The 17,574-nt window shown below is 34.5% G+C and overlaps 1 protein-coding gene across 3 annotated transcripts; it reads right to left on the reverse strand.

Annotated features, from left to right (window-relative positions):
* Positions 1-818: 818 nt before the first annotated feature.
* On the reverse strand, positions 819-17,370 carry LOC125057867 (fragile X mental retardation syndrome-related protein 1). 3 transcript variants are annotated; one of them, XM_047661792.1, is made up of 15 exons: positions 17,242-17,370; positions 16,821-16,873; positions 16,576-16,729; positions 10,620-10,783; positions 9,167-9,334; positions 8,379-8,465; positions 7,897-8,044; positions 6,997-7,140; positions 6,441-6,578; positions 5,733-5,889; positions 5,081-5,174; positions 4,194-4,302; positions 2,817-2,922; positions 2,104-2,181; positions 819-1,618 (listed from the first exon to the last, which is right to left on the reverse strand). In XM_047661792.1, the coding sequence occupies exons 1-15, from the start codon at positions 17,290-17,292 to the stop codon at positions 1,500-1,502; spliced, it is 1,770 nt and encodes a 589-aa protein (XP_047517748.1). In that variant the 5' UTR covers positions 17,293-17,370; the 3' UTR covers positions 819-1,499. The 3 variants fall into 3 exon arrangements, with proteins under 3 accessions (XP_047517748.1, XP_047517747.1, XP_047517749.1); XM_047661791.1 differs by having other exon boundaries at positions 2,104-2,196; XM_047661793.1 differs by lacking the exon at positions 2,104-2,181.
* Positions 17,371-17,574: the final 204 nt, after the last annotated feature.

Raw genomic sequence — 17,574 nt, forward strand, 5'->3', positions numbered from 1 at the left:
TCCCGGCAATAATGCATATTAACGCGTTTACGACTGATGATCTGTAAATATTATAATAGGAGCTTGTGAACGTTTTGAATATGTTGTGTAACAAACCTGTTAATACAATTCGTTCACGACCTCAAAGTACTGTATATTGTTTTTAGATATTAAGATAGGTATTATTAGACGCCACATTATTTTAACCTAGTCAGGCCCAGCCCTTATCAAGATAAGCGTAAAATTAATAATACTCAAATCATTTTAAATGAATATATGTAGGCGCTGTTCACATTTTTCAAGGTGAGTGCAGTTTGTAGCAGTAGATACGTAATGACCGCATGGTATTATTTCTTTTTATACCAAAGGTTAAAAATGCTACGAATATTATCTAGAAGGTATAGATTTTAAACAGGGCATAAATACATGTCAGAGAAAATAGGTTTCAAATATTTTTGTATAGAGATATTTCTAACTAGATTAAGATTAGGATTCATAAACCTACATAAACTTTTAATTAGAATGTCAAATTTGGTAAATGTAAATGTGATGCCTTCTCTACATAAGAATTTTATCCATTTTCGTCTTACGTAATAAGTTTTATTTAAAAAATCATAGAGAATGGCATGATGCAATATTGTAAATATCAATAGTACATTATGATATATCAAGGATGTATCTAACAGTATTATAGATGTAGTGAATTATGTAACTTTGTACAAATAAACTGACCAGTGACATCTTTTTATATTTTTTTCTACTTCCTTGGCAAGCTGGTAGTCACACTAGTATTTTCAGGGGTCCTTTAGTAGACGTGAAAGGTAGAAATAAAACCAAAGTTGAAAATATGTACAGAAATGTTATATTTATAGGAGTCGAGTCGCGCGTGGCCTTGCTTCGGCTCGGCGCGCTCGGCTCAGTATCGTCCGGGGGAGCGACGTACACATTGTTTAATTTTTCATATAATCGAGTAATCACGAATACAAATCACGAATCTCTTACGAAAGCATAATACGAGTGAGTCTAGTGGCGTGGCGACGCGCTGCGCCCAGCCTAGTGAGTCCAGTCAGTAGAGCCGCCTTCGGCTGAGTCCGTCCGCGTGCACCGTAAACGTAGTACGTACGTACTGGACAGGGCGTCACAAACGAGAGTGGCATGCGACACTCGCTTCAATAACATATCAACTCAATGATATCATACAAATAAAAATAAAATCGTACCACACGACGTGACAGCGTCTCGGACGCGATACCGGGACGAGATAGAGGCCTATATCTAGTTAGTCAGAGTCGAAGAAACGCTATAACACACGCAAACCTAAACCGTCGATAGCGTCGCCGCTCGGCGAGCGCGGGGTCGGCCGAGCGAAGAAACTTATAATGAAATGACCTATGACGAGTGATCCGCTTCGCCGCAGTCGGAGTCAGAATCGAAATGTAAGTTGACGAGTCGGGGTCACGGCCGGCCGAAGCGAGCGGTGGGGCCTCGTCCCGTATGGCGACCGACGGCGACCGAGGGCCCTACGCTGTGCCGTTCACGAGCGGCTCGCCTTTGGGTTTGGCCTCGCGCTTGCCTTTGACCGCGCCCGCTCGCCCGCCCTCGCCGCCGCCGCCGCTCACGCCGTTCTTCCACCCGCCGCCTGAAAACATTCATGCTTACATTATTGCGTGCTTACAATAATTTACAGTCGTAGGTTAGATTTATTTAAGTTATAATCTAAAAATCTTACATAGAACGTAAACAATAAATTATTTACTAAAAGTACTAAGACACTAAAAACACGCTATTAAAAACCCTATATATTAATTAAAAATTAGAGTCAGACACGATCAAAAGCTCATATTTAATATTAATGTGTAAAAAAGTTAATTTACTAAAAAATTCACACACTCCCACTAATATAAGCCACATATAGAGTTAAAATTAAAAATACACGATTTGTTACTTTAAATACCACTTACTAGTTTAACATAGGTTCGAGAATCTCAAGTTACAGGTGCATGCATAACTATCAATGTATGCCTGTGTGTGTGTATATGTTCCATACAATACGTCATAGCGCAGGTATATTTTAATAGACGAAATAGTGCGTGCAGATAAGTGTAAATGTATGCGTGCGTATACCTCCTTGCTTGCGTCGCCTTCTCCTGGAAGTAGCGGGTTGCTCTTCGGTGTTCTGCGTCCCCTCCGAAGACACGGATTCTGCACACGTCACCACTACACTACACTACACTACGGCATACTCAATACCAAAACATGCCCTCTTAAACTATTTGACAAAATTCTATACTAATTAATAAAAATAATAAAACTATAAATATAAAAATAAATATATCAAATAATTGTAAAAGATATGCTTATACCGAAATATCCAATCATAACATAGGGCATACCCAAAAATAAATTAGTATTAGCAGTTTCAATTAAAAATAATTCATGCAAACCATACCAAATTAAATAATTTTTAAATATTAAATAAAAATATCATTAACACATCAGCTGTTATTTAAGAATTAAAAAAAAAATCAAAAGACAGTCTACTTTACATCCATGTCATCAAAATAAACAAAAAAATGTTACTGTACTATATTTAGCAGATGTAATATTTTCAGATATTAGTATACAGAAATTGGAGTTTAGGCATTGAATACTATAAAAAAAGTTAATTTCTAAGAAAAAAGCAAAAACACGCAAGCAACATGCACTAAAGGTGGGATTCAGAGTCCAGACCTAGCGCTACTACCTACTTTGAATCTGGGTACGTCTTTCATAACCGTTAATTCAAATTAAACTGACGTCACGTGCGTGTTCAAAGCGTATAAGCAGTGTTTACGTACCTCGATCGGCGCTGGAAACGTCTTGGCTGTCGAGAGGTGAGCTGTCTTCATCAGTCTGCCGACGGCCGGGTTCCCTCACTTCGCGGCCCTCACGCCGTCTGCCGCTCTACATAAACAACATTTAAATTCACATTCATTCAATTAAAGTACAGACGCAAGCAAAACAAAAACCTGAAACTGATTTTATTGAAAAGCTTATCTCATATACAGTCAAACCTGGGTAAGTGAAAAAACTCTATAAGTGAGAGTAATAGCGGGGACCCGTCATTTTAAACTCCCAAAACCTCTATTAGCGAGAAACGGGACCTCCGTAAGTGAGATTGCTACTTATCTATACCTCTCTATAAGCGATAGTCGAGCTTCATCAAGCTATATTCGACAAAATTTATGAGTTAGAGAAAAACATTCAAAATACAAAAACAGGAACCCAAACGAAATTGACGGATTTTTTTAAGTGTAAATAATTTTTAAATAAAATATTTATATATATATTTGTATATATATATAAATATTTATACATAATATTTATATATTTGTACATAATATTTAGGTATGTTATCTAAAGCTGGCGGCTTCATCACATTTACACTTTGTGCTTGTGTAGTGTCTGTGAATAAGCGCGAGACGTGATGTCAAACTAAAATGTTGATCTTTATTGTACATGTTGATCTTTTTTTTAAACATAACCAGTGCAATCTCGTTAAATGGTGCACAATGTTTTTAATTATTTTAAGCATCTTAATAAAAACAGTTTAATGAAAAAATGTTATATTTAATTTGACATCAGATGCGACTGGGGTTTCTAAGAGGAGTATTGAAAGAATAGTTAGTGAAGTAAAAGTGAAGTGTGTTGAGCTAGATGGAGCTTATGTCGAAAAATGAAAAATTATTTACACAAACTACTCTTTTACGTTCTTGGTCGGACTTACAACTTTGGGATCCATATAAAATATATTTGGATTTTTAAACATACTGTATAGTGAAATTGCATTAGTGTGAGTACTGTGAACGCGCCAGCTTTCGATAACCGACCTATACCTATTTACTACATTCGTAGGTACTTGCTGTGACATGTTATTGCTGCGTACCCCTATAAGAGAGAAAAGCTACCCATGTACCTGCATTAGCGAGAAACCTCTATAAGCGAGAATGATATTGTGCTCCCTTGACCTCTCGCTTATCCAGGTTTGACTGTACATGCATTACGCATATTTTGCAAATTGTTTAAGATCATTGAGTCATAAAAGATATAGTTCAGTTTAAACATTATTTTTTTTATTTTCTTTAGATTTCTTGAATTTTAAAACATTTTCAGTTGTATCCGTTTAGCCGTATGTTGCTACTTCTTTTGTAGAAGAAATATAGTTCAATACTAACATTTTCCCTCTGGTCTCGCGGAGTGTCTCTTGCATCTCGTGGCGGTCTAGGATGGGCACGCCCGTTCTCTAGTGGGACGCGCCTCTCTTCGCCGCGACGCTCACTCGACCTGATAAAACAATTTTGATTTAAATTACTACAAGCACATTTCTGAGTCTATATGTATCTCTATGTATATCTATATATATAAAAGAAAGTCGTGTTTGTTACAACACTTATAACTCGAGAACGGCTGGACCGATTGCCATGGTTTTTGATTCGTTGGATTTGTTTCCGTCCCGAATAGCAGAATAAGCAATAAAATATCGGATAAATTATCGAATAACAATAAATTAATTAATTAATTTTACGAATGCAAAAACCATATGGTGCCATCTGTTGACAAAACTACGCATCATTTTACGTCGAATTCGTGTCAGTTCAAGAAATTCCGATCTTGAGGTGAATGAGGAGATGCATAACCATGCTTTGATCCTGATCGAAAGATGTTGGATATCAGAAAGTGCTTAACATGCAGTATCGCCATATTGACGCTAGAGAGAAGATGCCTAATGTGTAAAACTGCCATTCTTCTTTCGCAATGGCAAGCAATAAAACATTTCTGTATTTGCAAAAAAGTTGTATTAATGTAATACTTAACATTAATGAAATCCTAAAATAAGTTAAATTAAAGTAACAACGATATTATAAGGTTGTAGGGCGGAACGAAGTTAGCCAGGTCAGCTAGTATTCATATAGATTTAAGTAGTAAGAGGTACTTTTAGAACTAATTATCCTCTTAAAGTGTTTAATAAATCCTTTATTACTAAAATGTAATCAACGTTTCATGAATGCCTTTAAAGTCGAATCTAGACAATGGCTTTAAAGAAAAAAAAATTGAAAAATACCTGTTAATTCGCGGCGGCCTCGTCCGCCCGCGGTAAGAGCCTTCGCCGCGTTCAGGTCGATCATCTCCTAGTTCCGGTGTCGTGCGTCTGCCGCCTGCAAAATTATAATGCTGCTACTAATACCTTGTAACAATTGTGAAAGCTTTGCATTTTTTGAACTACAAACAATTTTATTCTATTCTTCTACGGTTACTCTTAAGGGAGAGTTCAAGTATTACGTAACGTATTTTTATGGGTCCTTTTGTAAAACGTTACGATGCGGGGCGGGGATTGAATTACGCGTTATTGTTCATATTTTTTTCGACTTACGCCACATAATAGTAACTAAAGAGCCACTAGGTGGTCACGAAACGTTTTACTATACTTGGGTACTGAAAAACGTTACGGCGAGTTACATGGGGGAGGGGGGGTGTCAATAATCTCCAAAAATTGCGTTACGTAATACTTGAACGCTCCCTAAGTTATAAACCATAAAATCATACACCAACAAAATACGTAAAAATATCTTAAGATTTCTAGTAATATTGCATTTTAAAGAAATTTAACGATAGTCTATTTTCACCATGAAACCATGTATGATCCATCTATTATTAATATTCAACATAAGTTACTAAAACTGAAGTTCCCCACTGGTTAGACGTTCATTACGTACCAGGTGGATATCTCTGAGTAGAGGGCGGAGGCCTCATGCGTCGTGCTCTTTGGGCGGGGGCTCCACGCGGAGGCGGGTACGACACCGAGCTGCCTCCCATTACCACGCGCAGCTGCTGGTCTATCTCCTGCTTCTCCGCACGGAGCTGCTCTACTTCCTGAAACACACATTTTCTAGTCAGATCTGACTTACCTTTTTTTATTACGGTACTATAGCATCCATGTTAGTCTTATATGCGAGTTTGCGAGTTTGTTTAAAATACAGTGTAAAGTACAACGGCATTCGCTAAAACGAAAAATTCTTTATAACGTAAACATGAGTTAAATTTGTTTGGATTAACGCAAAACCCATACATTAATACACCCTTTATAACGGAACAGCCATTCTCTATTACGAAGTAATGTTCTCATATTTAGACATCAACATACTTAAGTGTAATTTCTTAAAGAAAGACTGAAAGACACCTGAGGTCATAAACAGCTGTCTCGCGTTTGTTATTGTTAATTGCATTAACACGTGTACCATTATTCTTAGATTACATGCCTGTAGGAAATTTTGATCGAAGTACAACAAATATTGGCATAACAAAATACGTCAAGCAAAGTTAACAGAATATATGTATTTAGAATAATTTACCTATTGATAATAATAAAATTAGAAATTATTGTAATTGGTTAAATTACACTGCATTTCTATATTGTCAGTTACCTTGAGATGTGCCACGTGGTACTCCACCAGCACCTTGGCGTCGGAGATGTTCTCCCTCGTGCCCACGAACACAAACGGCACCATGCCTTCCTCACGGGGCCCAACCGGTTGCGGCTCATTGTCACCTTCTACTTTCACCTGTACATGACACCTCAATATTATATTAGCTTTTCGCGACTATCTTATGTACATAAAATATTGTCGTCACTAGTTAACTGGGTTATTGACCTGACCATACATGCAAAGCAGGTCATTTCGCTAGCTTAGCAAGCATGGTTAGCCAAGAACACAGTTTAATATAAAAAGTTTACTTTTCAATTTATTACATGAATCAAAACTAAAAGTTATGTTAAATACACATTTAGCAAAAAAAAAATTTTTTAATAATACGTAAAAATAACCTTAGAAAAAAATATAATAGAAGTAAAGCTCATAAAGAAAAATATTACAAATTAAAGAATTTTTAGAATGCAGAAATTAAACAAATTCTTGTCTTCTTTTTTTGTTATACTTAATTCTATCATCTTTTATAATTTTTAATATTTATTGAACTTACCCTGACAACACCAGTCTTGTCCACTATCTCTTGTATAACTTTTCCGTTTTTACCAATCACCTTCCCCACCAGCTGCCTTGGCACCTTCACCATCTCCTCGGCGTACTCAAGTAGCGCGCGAGCAGTACGGACAGCTTCGGCAGACTGACAAACAAACACTTCATATTCATAACCATATTTTGCCGGTCCTTTGATTGTAAAGTAATTGGCGCTACAACCCTTGTGCCTTCTGTGCTTGACACTCGCCGATTTTTGCTTGTAAAGCTACGGTTTCCTAGAAAAGCGGTGCCGGCCGGTATCTAACGGCCGTAATGTAACGTTGGGTGACGTCACCCATACGTTGTCTATAAATAATATCGGAGTAGGTTTACTAGAGAACGTCGAGTATCACCGTAACGTCAAATAGCGGTGGTGTCATTTGCATGACGGCCGTCATAGCGGCGCCGCATATTTAATTAATACAATGACATGGACGAGCGAATGTGATGAACAATTAATTGATTTTGTTAAAAATCATGAAGACTCATCCAAAAATACTAATAATGCTACGTCCAAATCGTCCATTTTTCACCAGTGCACGACCTAACGCTCGAGTGAGTACTGAGTGACTACGTTTGAATACGGTCGCACTATCTATGAAACCACAGCTTGGCTACTGTAAAGACGGCCATTAGTTAACGGCACCGCTTTTCTAAGAAACCGTAGCTTAAGGCTTTCCAGATTTCTTCAGATATTTTTCATCACCGTATAAGCGAGTGACAATTGCGACTTAGAATAATCCATTGCGGAACTGCCGTCATTCGAAGACACGACCTCGGGGTTGTGAGTGGCAGCCACTAAGACCAAACACTGCTCTTGTTTTATTTCTAGTGATATAGGCTAATTAAAGGTGGATCTCACCTCTCCACAAAGCTTGAAGGTGCAAGTGAGCTCTTCCAGCTCGATATTGGTGATCCCAGCAACTTTCCGGGCCTGCTGAATGTTAGCACCATGCGTGCCAATCGCCAGCCCCATTAGATCTTCGCGGACGCTAAACTCGTCCGTGTACCTGAAACAATACCCAAAATAAATAAGCTCGGTCCAATCCAATAACTATCAGTTTGACTAACAGAAGGCATAAACATCAATCAACATAATCTTGATACCCGACAACATTTTTTAATTCAATGCCTTACTGTTAATTACCATTACAATATTACCTTTTTATTTTTGAATATTTTATATGCCCAATAGAAAATACATTATAACAGTTGGATAATCATTTGGAAAACACAAAAATTTTATGACTCTAAACATAAGTTTTAATTAATATATTTATCTTTAAATAGAGTCCTAGGTAATATTTGTATTTATCTTTTATAGAATAGTAACGTAATACTAACCCGCCTTGATTGTGTATTTTAGTTGACTCCAGCTGCCTGGCTGCTTCTTCAGTCTTTTTCAACAGTAATAGCTTTTGTGTTAAATTTCTGAAATAATATCAATAATTGCTTATAATTATATTTAGTATGGACATATTTCTGTGACTGACATAATAAAAACTTCTCTATAATGTAAACTTTATATGTAATTTATATGCAATCGATAAATCTGTAGGAAATACATACTACCTATCCGGGCAATATCTCTGAACCCTTGGCCCTGTATTTTCCATTTACTGTAAGCACTAGGTTTGCATAAGCAGTGAGTCGGCTGCTTTAACAACAAACAAGACGCTAAATGTTAACTGAGCAAATAGCGTCTTACGGAGTGCTATAATTACATGTTAATAGTATATGTATACTCAAACTCAAAATATCTTTATTCAAGTGGGTAACCAAGTATACTTTTGAATCGTCAAGTTAAATTAATCGTAAATTTACATTTACTACCAGTTCGCAAGTCAAGGGCGTAGAGCGGGTAAGAAGAACTGACAAGAAACTTTCCGCCACTCTTTTTAATCGCCTCTTTTTTATCGTAATATATATACTACGACATATTTTTTGGTTTTAAAAACCAAAAGTAACCATACCAGTATTTGTAGTGTAAATGAATTTATTTAGAAAGCTACTCATCCTGTGTTACTATAAATTTATTTATAAACGAGAAAAAAATACAAATATAAAATGTCGATCCAAAAATTCAAACAAGCTATGTAGTGAATGAGGAAGTAAGTGTATGAGTTATTTACCTGAAATGCATCTCGTGGAGCATCTGCGCGCGCTTCTGCGAGGTGTCACACCGAGAGATAACAGCGAGCACGGCGCGCTCGGGCACGTACCAGACAAGTGCCGCGCCGATCGCCTTCTGAAACTCCTTGTGCGCATTCTCCACTTTCGCGCTGTGCATATCGTGTAGGCTGGAGATTAAAAACTAGTGTTAAATAATACGTTCTAGTATCTGTAAAAGGTTTGTTATTAAAAACAATTCAAAAGTTTCATAATATTAATTTAGAAACGAATGCAGTGTAGATCGAAAGCATACTTTCATTTTGAATGCTAATATACTATACTTCACTTTCTAGAACTTAATATTTTTATGAAAGTATCAGTTTATTACTTTAATAATAGACTTATCATTGGTACTTTCACAGTACTAACTAAATATTTGCATCAACCAGGGACTCTGTAACTTCAAATAGAGATACCGACAGCGACCGCGATTTGTAAAATGGTTTTTTAATACAGTTGCTCAAAAAGTGGCGTATTGCAGGGACGTATAGCGTTCGGGATGTGGGCTATTACACACTCGTGCTTTTTCTTTACCTTTTCCGAACTAGTGCGTTTTCTTTCCCAACTGTCAAGATAATGTCTATTAAAAAGAAAAAAACAACCACGAAGTTTTTACTAAAAAAAATGATAGAAGTTTTTATAATTCATGCAAATATTTTAAAAAAGAAGCTACTCATTTGTTTTAATATCAGATTTAATGATTTGATTCAATGAGTTTTAGGTTAGGTTTCATTTCATTTCATCTCATTAAATTTCATATCAATAAAAAAATTCTACTGAAGATTTGGCTGTATGGGCATAGTTCCCTTTGTCTGGGTGAAGAAAAAAAAAATCTCTGCTCATATTCTTTTACAGTTGGCGCCATTTTCCAAAAATGTTCTTTGCTAGTTTAGTTGTTTGTTATATTAAATATACATGAACAATCATACGAAATTAATAATAGTTTGTCTCAAACAGTAAATATTCAACCTAAAACTTCCCCAGTTAGTAAAAAAACTGTAATTTCAATGAATATGTGAATTATACCTTTTATAAGAAATAAATGATTAGTTAGTTGAGGTTATTGTGTTTTAATATTTTATTAAATTGCTTAATTTTTTCGCAACTGTATTAAAAATAGTCGTTCAGTACACGTGCGGAACCATCATTGCAGCTCGTTCCGACTGTGAACCCTCACCTTCGGCTGCGCCTCGGCTCGGGTAGACATTTGTCGGAACTCTTTGCAATGACAAGCTTTCCGCACTCGTAATGAAATATACTATTTTGTTACGCGCGCTCCCAAGGTTGCAAAATCATCGCCACGAGCTTGCATATAAATACGTTAGGGTCGATATCACTGTCGCCATTGGAAGTTGCAGAGTAACGGCCTAGGTCTTAAAAATCTGAGACAACGAAATCTTAAGATATACATACTAGTCTTTAAGGTCTTCGGGCACGGGTATCTCGAACTTGTGAAAGGTGTTCTTATCAATGGGTGTCTTGGTCTGTTTCACCCGCAGTCTGTCTCTTGGCACAATCTCTGTATAGCAGTTGTCCCACTCCAGGTACTCTATGACCAGGAATTCACCCCTCATCATCTGTAAATAAAATTATTTTATTACTTTCGAATTAAAAATAACACTAAATACTTTCTTAGAACTGCCAAATGGAAGACTCCTACTTGATGTGACATTTCAGTCTAAAGGCCGATTTACATTATCTTAGTGTTTAGGAGAGTGCTTTAGGATAGTACTTTAGTTGAAACATGTAAACGCTACTTGCTTTAGTAAACGCTACGCTAAAGAACTTGCCTTTCAAGTTGTACTAAAGCACTCTCCTAAACACTAAGATAATGTAAATCGGCCTATAGACTATTTGATTTTATAATGCGTGTAAGAATGGCGGAGAATTTCTTGCCAATTTTTCTCGCCCGATCTACTTGGGAAGTGGTAGTAATATAATTTACTTTTTTTAATATTGACGTACTTAGGCATATTGTCACCAATATGATTAAATAAAATTTAATTTGTTTTAAATGCTTTCATGTAATTTCTTCAAAAATCATTTGAGTATACAAAATTTAATAGTCAATGTGTTTATTAATAACTGACAATGGTACTAATGCTGTTGAACCCAAATTAGAGAAATTCAATGAACTGTATAATCCATTGTGAACTGTTGAACATTCCATGTAGTTGCAAGAATAATTATTTATTTCCAATATATCTATAATATATATTACGAAAGCAGATTTACTGCAATTTACTTCCCTCCCCCCAACCTTGTCAGCAAAAGTAAGCAAAGCTAAAAGCTTACTTTAAAGTACTTTAGTACTTGTAAAGCCACTAAATACAAAATTGAAGAAAAAAAATGCCAGATTAAGCTGTAAAATATTTTAATTAAATATTTATCGTGTAATGTAGTAATTGTTGGTACAGACTTAGTTAAGTCTTGACAACAGATTAGCGCTGTACTTAAACATACAAATTTAAATAGCATGTAAAATTAAATTGTGTTCTTACTAAAATACTTTGAAGTAGAGTAAACAAAAGAACAGTTGAACACTAAGTGAAAGTATTGGGTCATCGGAAAAATACATGGCTGGAACGATGTACATTGCGTGATTGGTCATCAAATCGTAAAAAGAGTAAGTGGGATCCAAAGCATAGTCATAATTATCCGACCAGCCAAAATACGCTAGCATGTTTAAATATGATAGAGATTAGTACGGTACCTACTTACGAAGAGTTTATAGGTACTTACAACAATAATACATTACGAACATTACTAGGCTTGTAATGGAAAAAATGAGTTAGGCTACGAGGATATTTTTTTTTATTTATTAGTATTATTAAATATAATACTCTATGTATTATATTACATAACCAAAAACCTCTTAGACACCCTTGTGAAGAACCTAGTGATGTGGGTAGTATAGTGGATATAGTGATATAATAGCAAGGGAAACCTTTCGCCCTAGTAAGAGTTATTTGCACGATCGTTCTAAAGGGAATTAAGTGCGATATGTAGAAAATTAAGCGTTTCATCGTATTTATTTAAGAAAGCTCCGAGTTGCAATAAAAATAATATATAGGATACAACAAAGACAAATATTAAAGCATGACTCAAAATCAAGATTTAAATAAAAAATTGGGTAACTCTTAATTTCGCAAAAGGGGACTTCTAAATCTATGTAGAAAAATCTTCTATAAACTCGATAAAAGACAAAGGAAATGTAAGAGAAACGTGAATTATACCGAAAACACATGGTATTTAGATAATTATTATATTATATTGTACGTGAATAAAAGAGAACGTAACTCAAAATGCCGCGTGTGAATTTGGGCCCGAAATGTGAATAATAATTGTAAATTTTGGTCAGATTTCAGTTCCACTTTTTTATTGTAAATTTTCGTGTAACGTGTATCAAAAATTTAACATACATGACCAACCTAATTCCCTAATTCAACAATTCAACGGCAAAAATAATAGGAAATCTTGTTCACATACGAATAGAAATAAAATAAATCTTTATGAAAGTTTCACTAAATTTAATAGATTTACGGTCTTACTAATAAAAAATCACTATACATGCGTTATGACAAGGTGATAGTAATTCAGTGAATAGAGCTTGTACAGGGCATAAACTCCTCTTTGACTAATAATCGATGTGTATTGGTTGAATAACAAAACGACCCTTATTTATTGTTACCCTGGCAACCCGCCGTGTTTGATTGACGTTTGATTTAATAATTTTGATACGACTCATAATTCTAATGTAAGTTGTATTTATTTTATCAACCAAAGCAATTATATACACATTTACTCAATATACTAATAACATTTTATTATTTGCAGCTAATAGAAACTCCAAAACCTCAGACAAAGAGGACTAGAATTTTACATAAAAAGCCGCGTTCTGCAGTACAAAAGTTAGAAGAGGTTAGTATCAATGTGATAGAGAAAGGACTATTTCATTCAAAATCCCTCAACGATCATACTTAAATTTTTTAGGCATCTCAAATAGTGGAAAGTGCCAAACTCCGCAACACGGTAGTGTTCCAGTGTTACCAGGAAGAGCACGAAACAAAACAAAGGCAGATGGCTGAAACACATGAGCTCAAACAGAAGCGACTCGCCGAAGCTCACGAAAGGGCTAGACAGAAGCATCTTCTAAGGCTCAAATTGTTACAGCAGCAATTAAATAAATAATTATATACTTATAAAAAAAATAAAACCCCCGTTTTAAATGAAATATAACTTTTTATTTATTTCAAGTCCTTAACTATCCACACCTATGTAAATAAAACAGCCTTAAAAATATGTTTCAATAAAAGCAGCTCTAGCAGCTTGTCTAGCCAGATTGCTTGGGGGCGTCTAGGTTGGCCTTGGTTCTTCTGGAGCATTCTCAGTGTCATCAAACGTAACATCCAGGTCTTCTTTGATATCAATAGCAATATTGTGGAGGATTGCCAGTGCTACTATATATAATTTGGCATTTTCTAATGACACTGAGAAGCCATGAAGAAGACACCTAAATCGAAAACTCTCCACCTCTAGTACTCTTTTCGACATCAGCTCGCACTCTGTCACAGATCTTCATAACATACTTCTTTGAAAAGCGGTATTTTGTTTTGAAATCGCCATGCGAAAGTAATAACGGATTGCACCGAGTTTGGTATGTTCTTTGACTTTCCTTGGAGGCGGCAAATCTTCAATCGTATGTATTAGCTGCATATCAATATTATCTAAATCTTCTATTTGATCTATAAAATCTATTTTCAACAAACACAAATATCTACTAACTTAAATCTTTCCTTGAACTAAACAGTCAAAAAATGCTGTCAAACGCGAAATCAGATGAAATTACGCAATTTTTGTCTTATACACCCGTTAAACTAGGCCTCTGCGTTGTATAAGCATTGTACAAGTCTTCATACAAACCAGACACTTGTTATAACAGCAGTATACACCAACCTTGTCAATTCAGACATTATTAGTAACATTTTTCTTATAACAGGCTTATGCGATGTGCATAAATCTTTATTAGTAAGACCGATTATTTTTAAGCTGCTTAAAATCAGTTTAAGTCAGCGTGCGTAGAACGCGTAATACATTTTTCATGTATAACACGCGAGAATCTTAATCTAGTGGGCGGTTAAAAATGCGTATTTAAAGATTTCAGTGTGTCCTAGTTCTCACTCAAGGTTGCCGCAGAATGTTGCGGCATGCAGTGATCGAAATTGTAACTTATTGGTCACCTCGTTAGACAAAACAACATGGCATAACCACAAACAATCTTTTATGGTGGATATATAATATATTATTGAAATGTCTCATTTAAACTAGCGGCTATTCCCGGCTTCGCACGGGTGGACATTTATTTTTTAAACATTTTTTGTAGATATTGATAATGTGTTTTTTTTGTTTTATAATCAATAGTTTTCTTAGCGCCTGCGATGAAAGATATTTCATAGGCATTTTTTTTACACCGTAGGGAACACTATTGTACTTAACTTGCAAACAAATATTTCATCTTTATAATATGTATTAGTATAGATACTATAGATTACTAGCAAACATAAGACTCCGAAATGGGCAACGATTAAAAAAAATATTAAGTTTAAATAACAGAATTACACTTATATTATTGGAGGGGCTTCAAATATATATTTTTATATTATGTCAATATATTCGTAATTATTAATTTATCTGTACATTTACCATTCACATAATATAGAGTAAAGGAATTAATAATTCACGTTTGTACTACTATTTTTAGAACTATGACAAAATATTGATTTACTTATAAAAAATAAGTATATAGGCAATTATTAATGTAGTCATTTTTACATAGTTCAATCTACCGCATTAACAGCTTACTAGGTAAAGCACAGGCATCCTGCATCACCCTTGGATTGGTGGTCTCCAGAAAAGATATAACGATTTTGATTTTGGAGGCACTAAAGTCTGATCACCTAATTTCCTATCAAAAAATATATGAAACATACAGAAGACTATGGTGAACTTTAAAAATAATATTATGCTTTATCTCTTTAGATTAGACAAAAGAAAAGATTCTGATGAAATAAGGGAAATGTAAGACCATTAATTATAGCCAGGCACCCAAAAGAAAATAAGCTAAAATGAATGAATAAACTTATTTCTATTGCCATTACATTTTTACTACTACCTTTTGGATAAACGATAAAGATGCATTTTACTCTAAACTAGACCCGATTATTGCAAATATTAAAAAAAAAGCTTTAAGCTTACAAATGATAATACAATTTAATTGTTTTTTTTTAGGATTGCTTAGCTAAAAATAAATTATATGAGTAAAATCAGATGTGATATCTTGAATACAGGAAATCGTAATCGTAAGTTTGCTTGATTAAGCTAAAATGTAACTATAATTTGTTTATTCACATTAACATTATTTTATACATACAATACAATAAATGTATGTAACACTGGTCTACTAAGATTTTAAGACGCAACCATATTTTTTCTAATATGATATGCATTTAGCTCTAGCACTGAACATGAAATCTTTGCTCTTAGGTATAGATAGTTCAAACAAAGATCACTAAGTACTACATTTGTCACTTTGTCTTGTCATATGGAATTATAAAATTGATTTTTTTTTAATCTCTAACTCAAGTTGGTCTGGTTATGGGTGAATAATTCAGAATCAAAAATGCAGAGAAAAATTTCAACATCATCAAATACTCCTAGAAAATTGTCTAACAGGAATTAAGATAAATTTAAGTTAATTGCTTATGTTACTATAGGATTGGGTAAAAACAGTTTTAATATGAATAATAAATATTGCTCTGCCAATTAAAAACTTTGGAATTAGTAATTTCCAATATCTTATCAATTAAAATATATCAATCAAGAAACTATTAATAACTAAGTTACTGATTGTAAAACATTAAAATCTTCTAAAATTGATGGTATAGCCATTATGGTATTTTTTTTCATTAGTTTTAAGCAGAATATACACAAATTAAATTTTAAGGTGTATTTAAGATTTTTCAAAGTTAACTATATTATGTGCCAATATTTAAAATTTTGTGTGCTTATTTATGTAATTTTGATTAACTCTAGATCATAAAACCAAAACATTTATACGCATAGATTATTTAGAAAAACTCATTTCTTCTAAAAGAGATTTTTATGTTGTGTTGTCACAAAAACTTCCAGTTTAAAACATAAATCTAAGAAACAAAAGAACTTAAATTTACTTAGTTCAAATTGTGCCACTATTTATACTTATTCTACTGAGATTGAGTCAGACTTATTTAACATAACAAAAAATAAATACATATTAAGAGGACTAAGACAATCTAACCGAAACCCATACATAATTTTTATAAATATCTACCTTGATATTTGCAGTCCACCACCCACATGCTTCCTTTTCATTTGATCTCGCTAAAACTTCCACCTCTTGGTTTTCCACAAATTCTATCTGTTTGCTTGTATCTTTAGGTGGCAAGAAGACTTGCGAAAATGGGAACTTTGATTCTGGCTGCCAGCTGCAACATTGAAACAATGTAAATAGCGGCGAGCGTATTATAACCAAATATTGGAGAAACGCTATAAAAAACATTGATAATGTTAACTTACTCATTTTCAAAGGCTACGAGAACCTCGTTGTCGAGCACGTCGGTGACAATGGCCTAAAATAAAAAAGAATTATAAAACATTGATGCTTTCATACAGATGGTAGTCCACAAGAAACAAGATGTTTCATTGTTCCAGCAGGCGAAATATGCCTGTAATATAATTTTGCGTTAAAAGCTCGATGACGGTTTCACTATTCCTGTTAAAAATATTATAGGTAGCACGAATAAAACGCATAGAAAATTCACGCCCTGTCAGGCGGACATGGCGTCCATTCCAGCCGCGATCATCTTCCCGGACAAAATATTTTTGTAAGTATATGACTAAAGATTAAAACCATATCCTAAGAAATCTAAATTTGATTAACAGGAATTAAATGTACGTCTTTTCACTTAAACTATGGCGTACTTCACGATTTACAAACCTTATAATAAGCACCATTTTCACCGTACACCTCGACCGACAAATCCTCCATTTTGATTTGAAAGCGTATTTGGCGTTTTCAGTACAAGAATGAAGCACCAAATGATTTTATGGACCAATCATAATTTAGAACAACAGCATAGACAAGTCGGTTTGTTTTTCTGTTTATTACTGGCAATTCATAAGTAAAACACCGCGAAATTTAAAATGTTCATTTATTATTTGCTTTTATGTTAAAATGCCTAAAATTATATCAAAATCTGGGTGTCATTGCGTGTGGCAAGGAAAGTTAATGTTGTAACCGAGTGTACAAATAGTTTCGAACGAACAAATT

This window comes from Pieris napi, chromosome 17 (genome assembly GCF_905475465.1).
Source record: "Pieris napi chromosome 17, ilPieNapi1.2, whole genome shotgun sequence".
NCBI classification, from domain to species: domain Eukaryota; kingdom Metazoa; phylum Arthropoda; class Insecta; order Lepidoptera; family Pieridae; genus Pieris; species Pieris napi.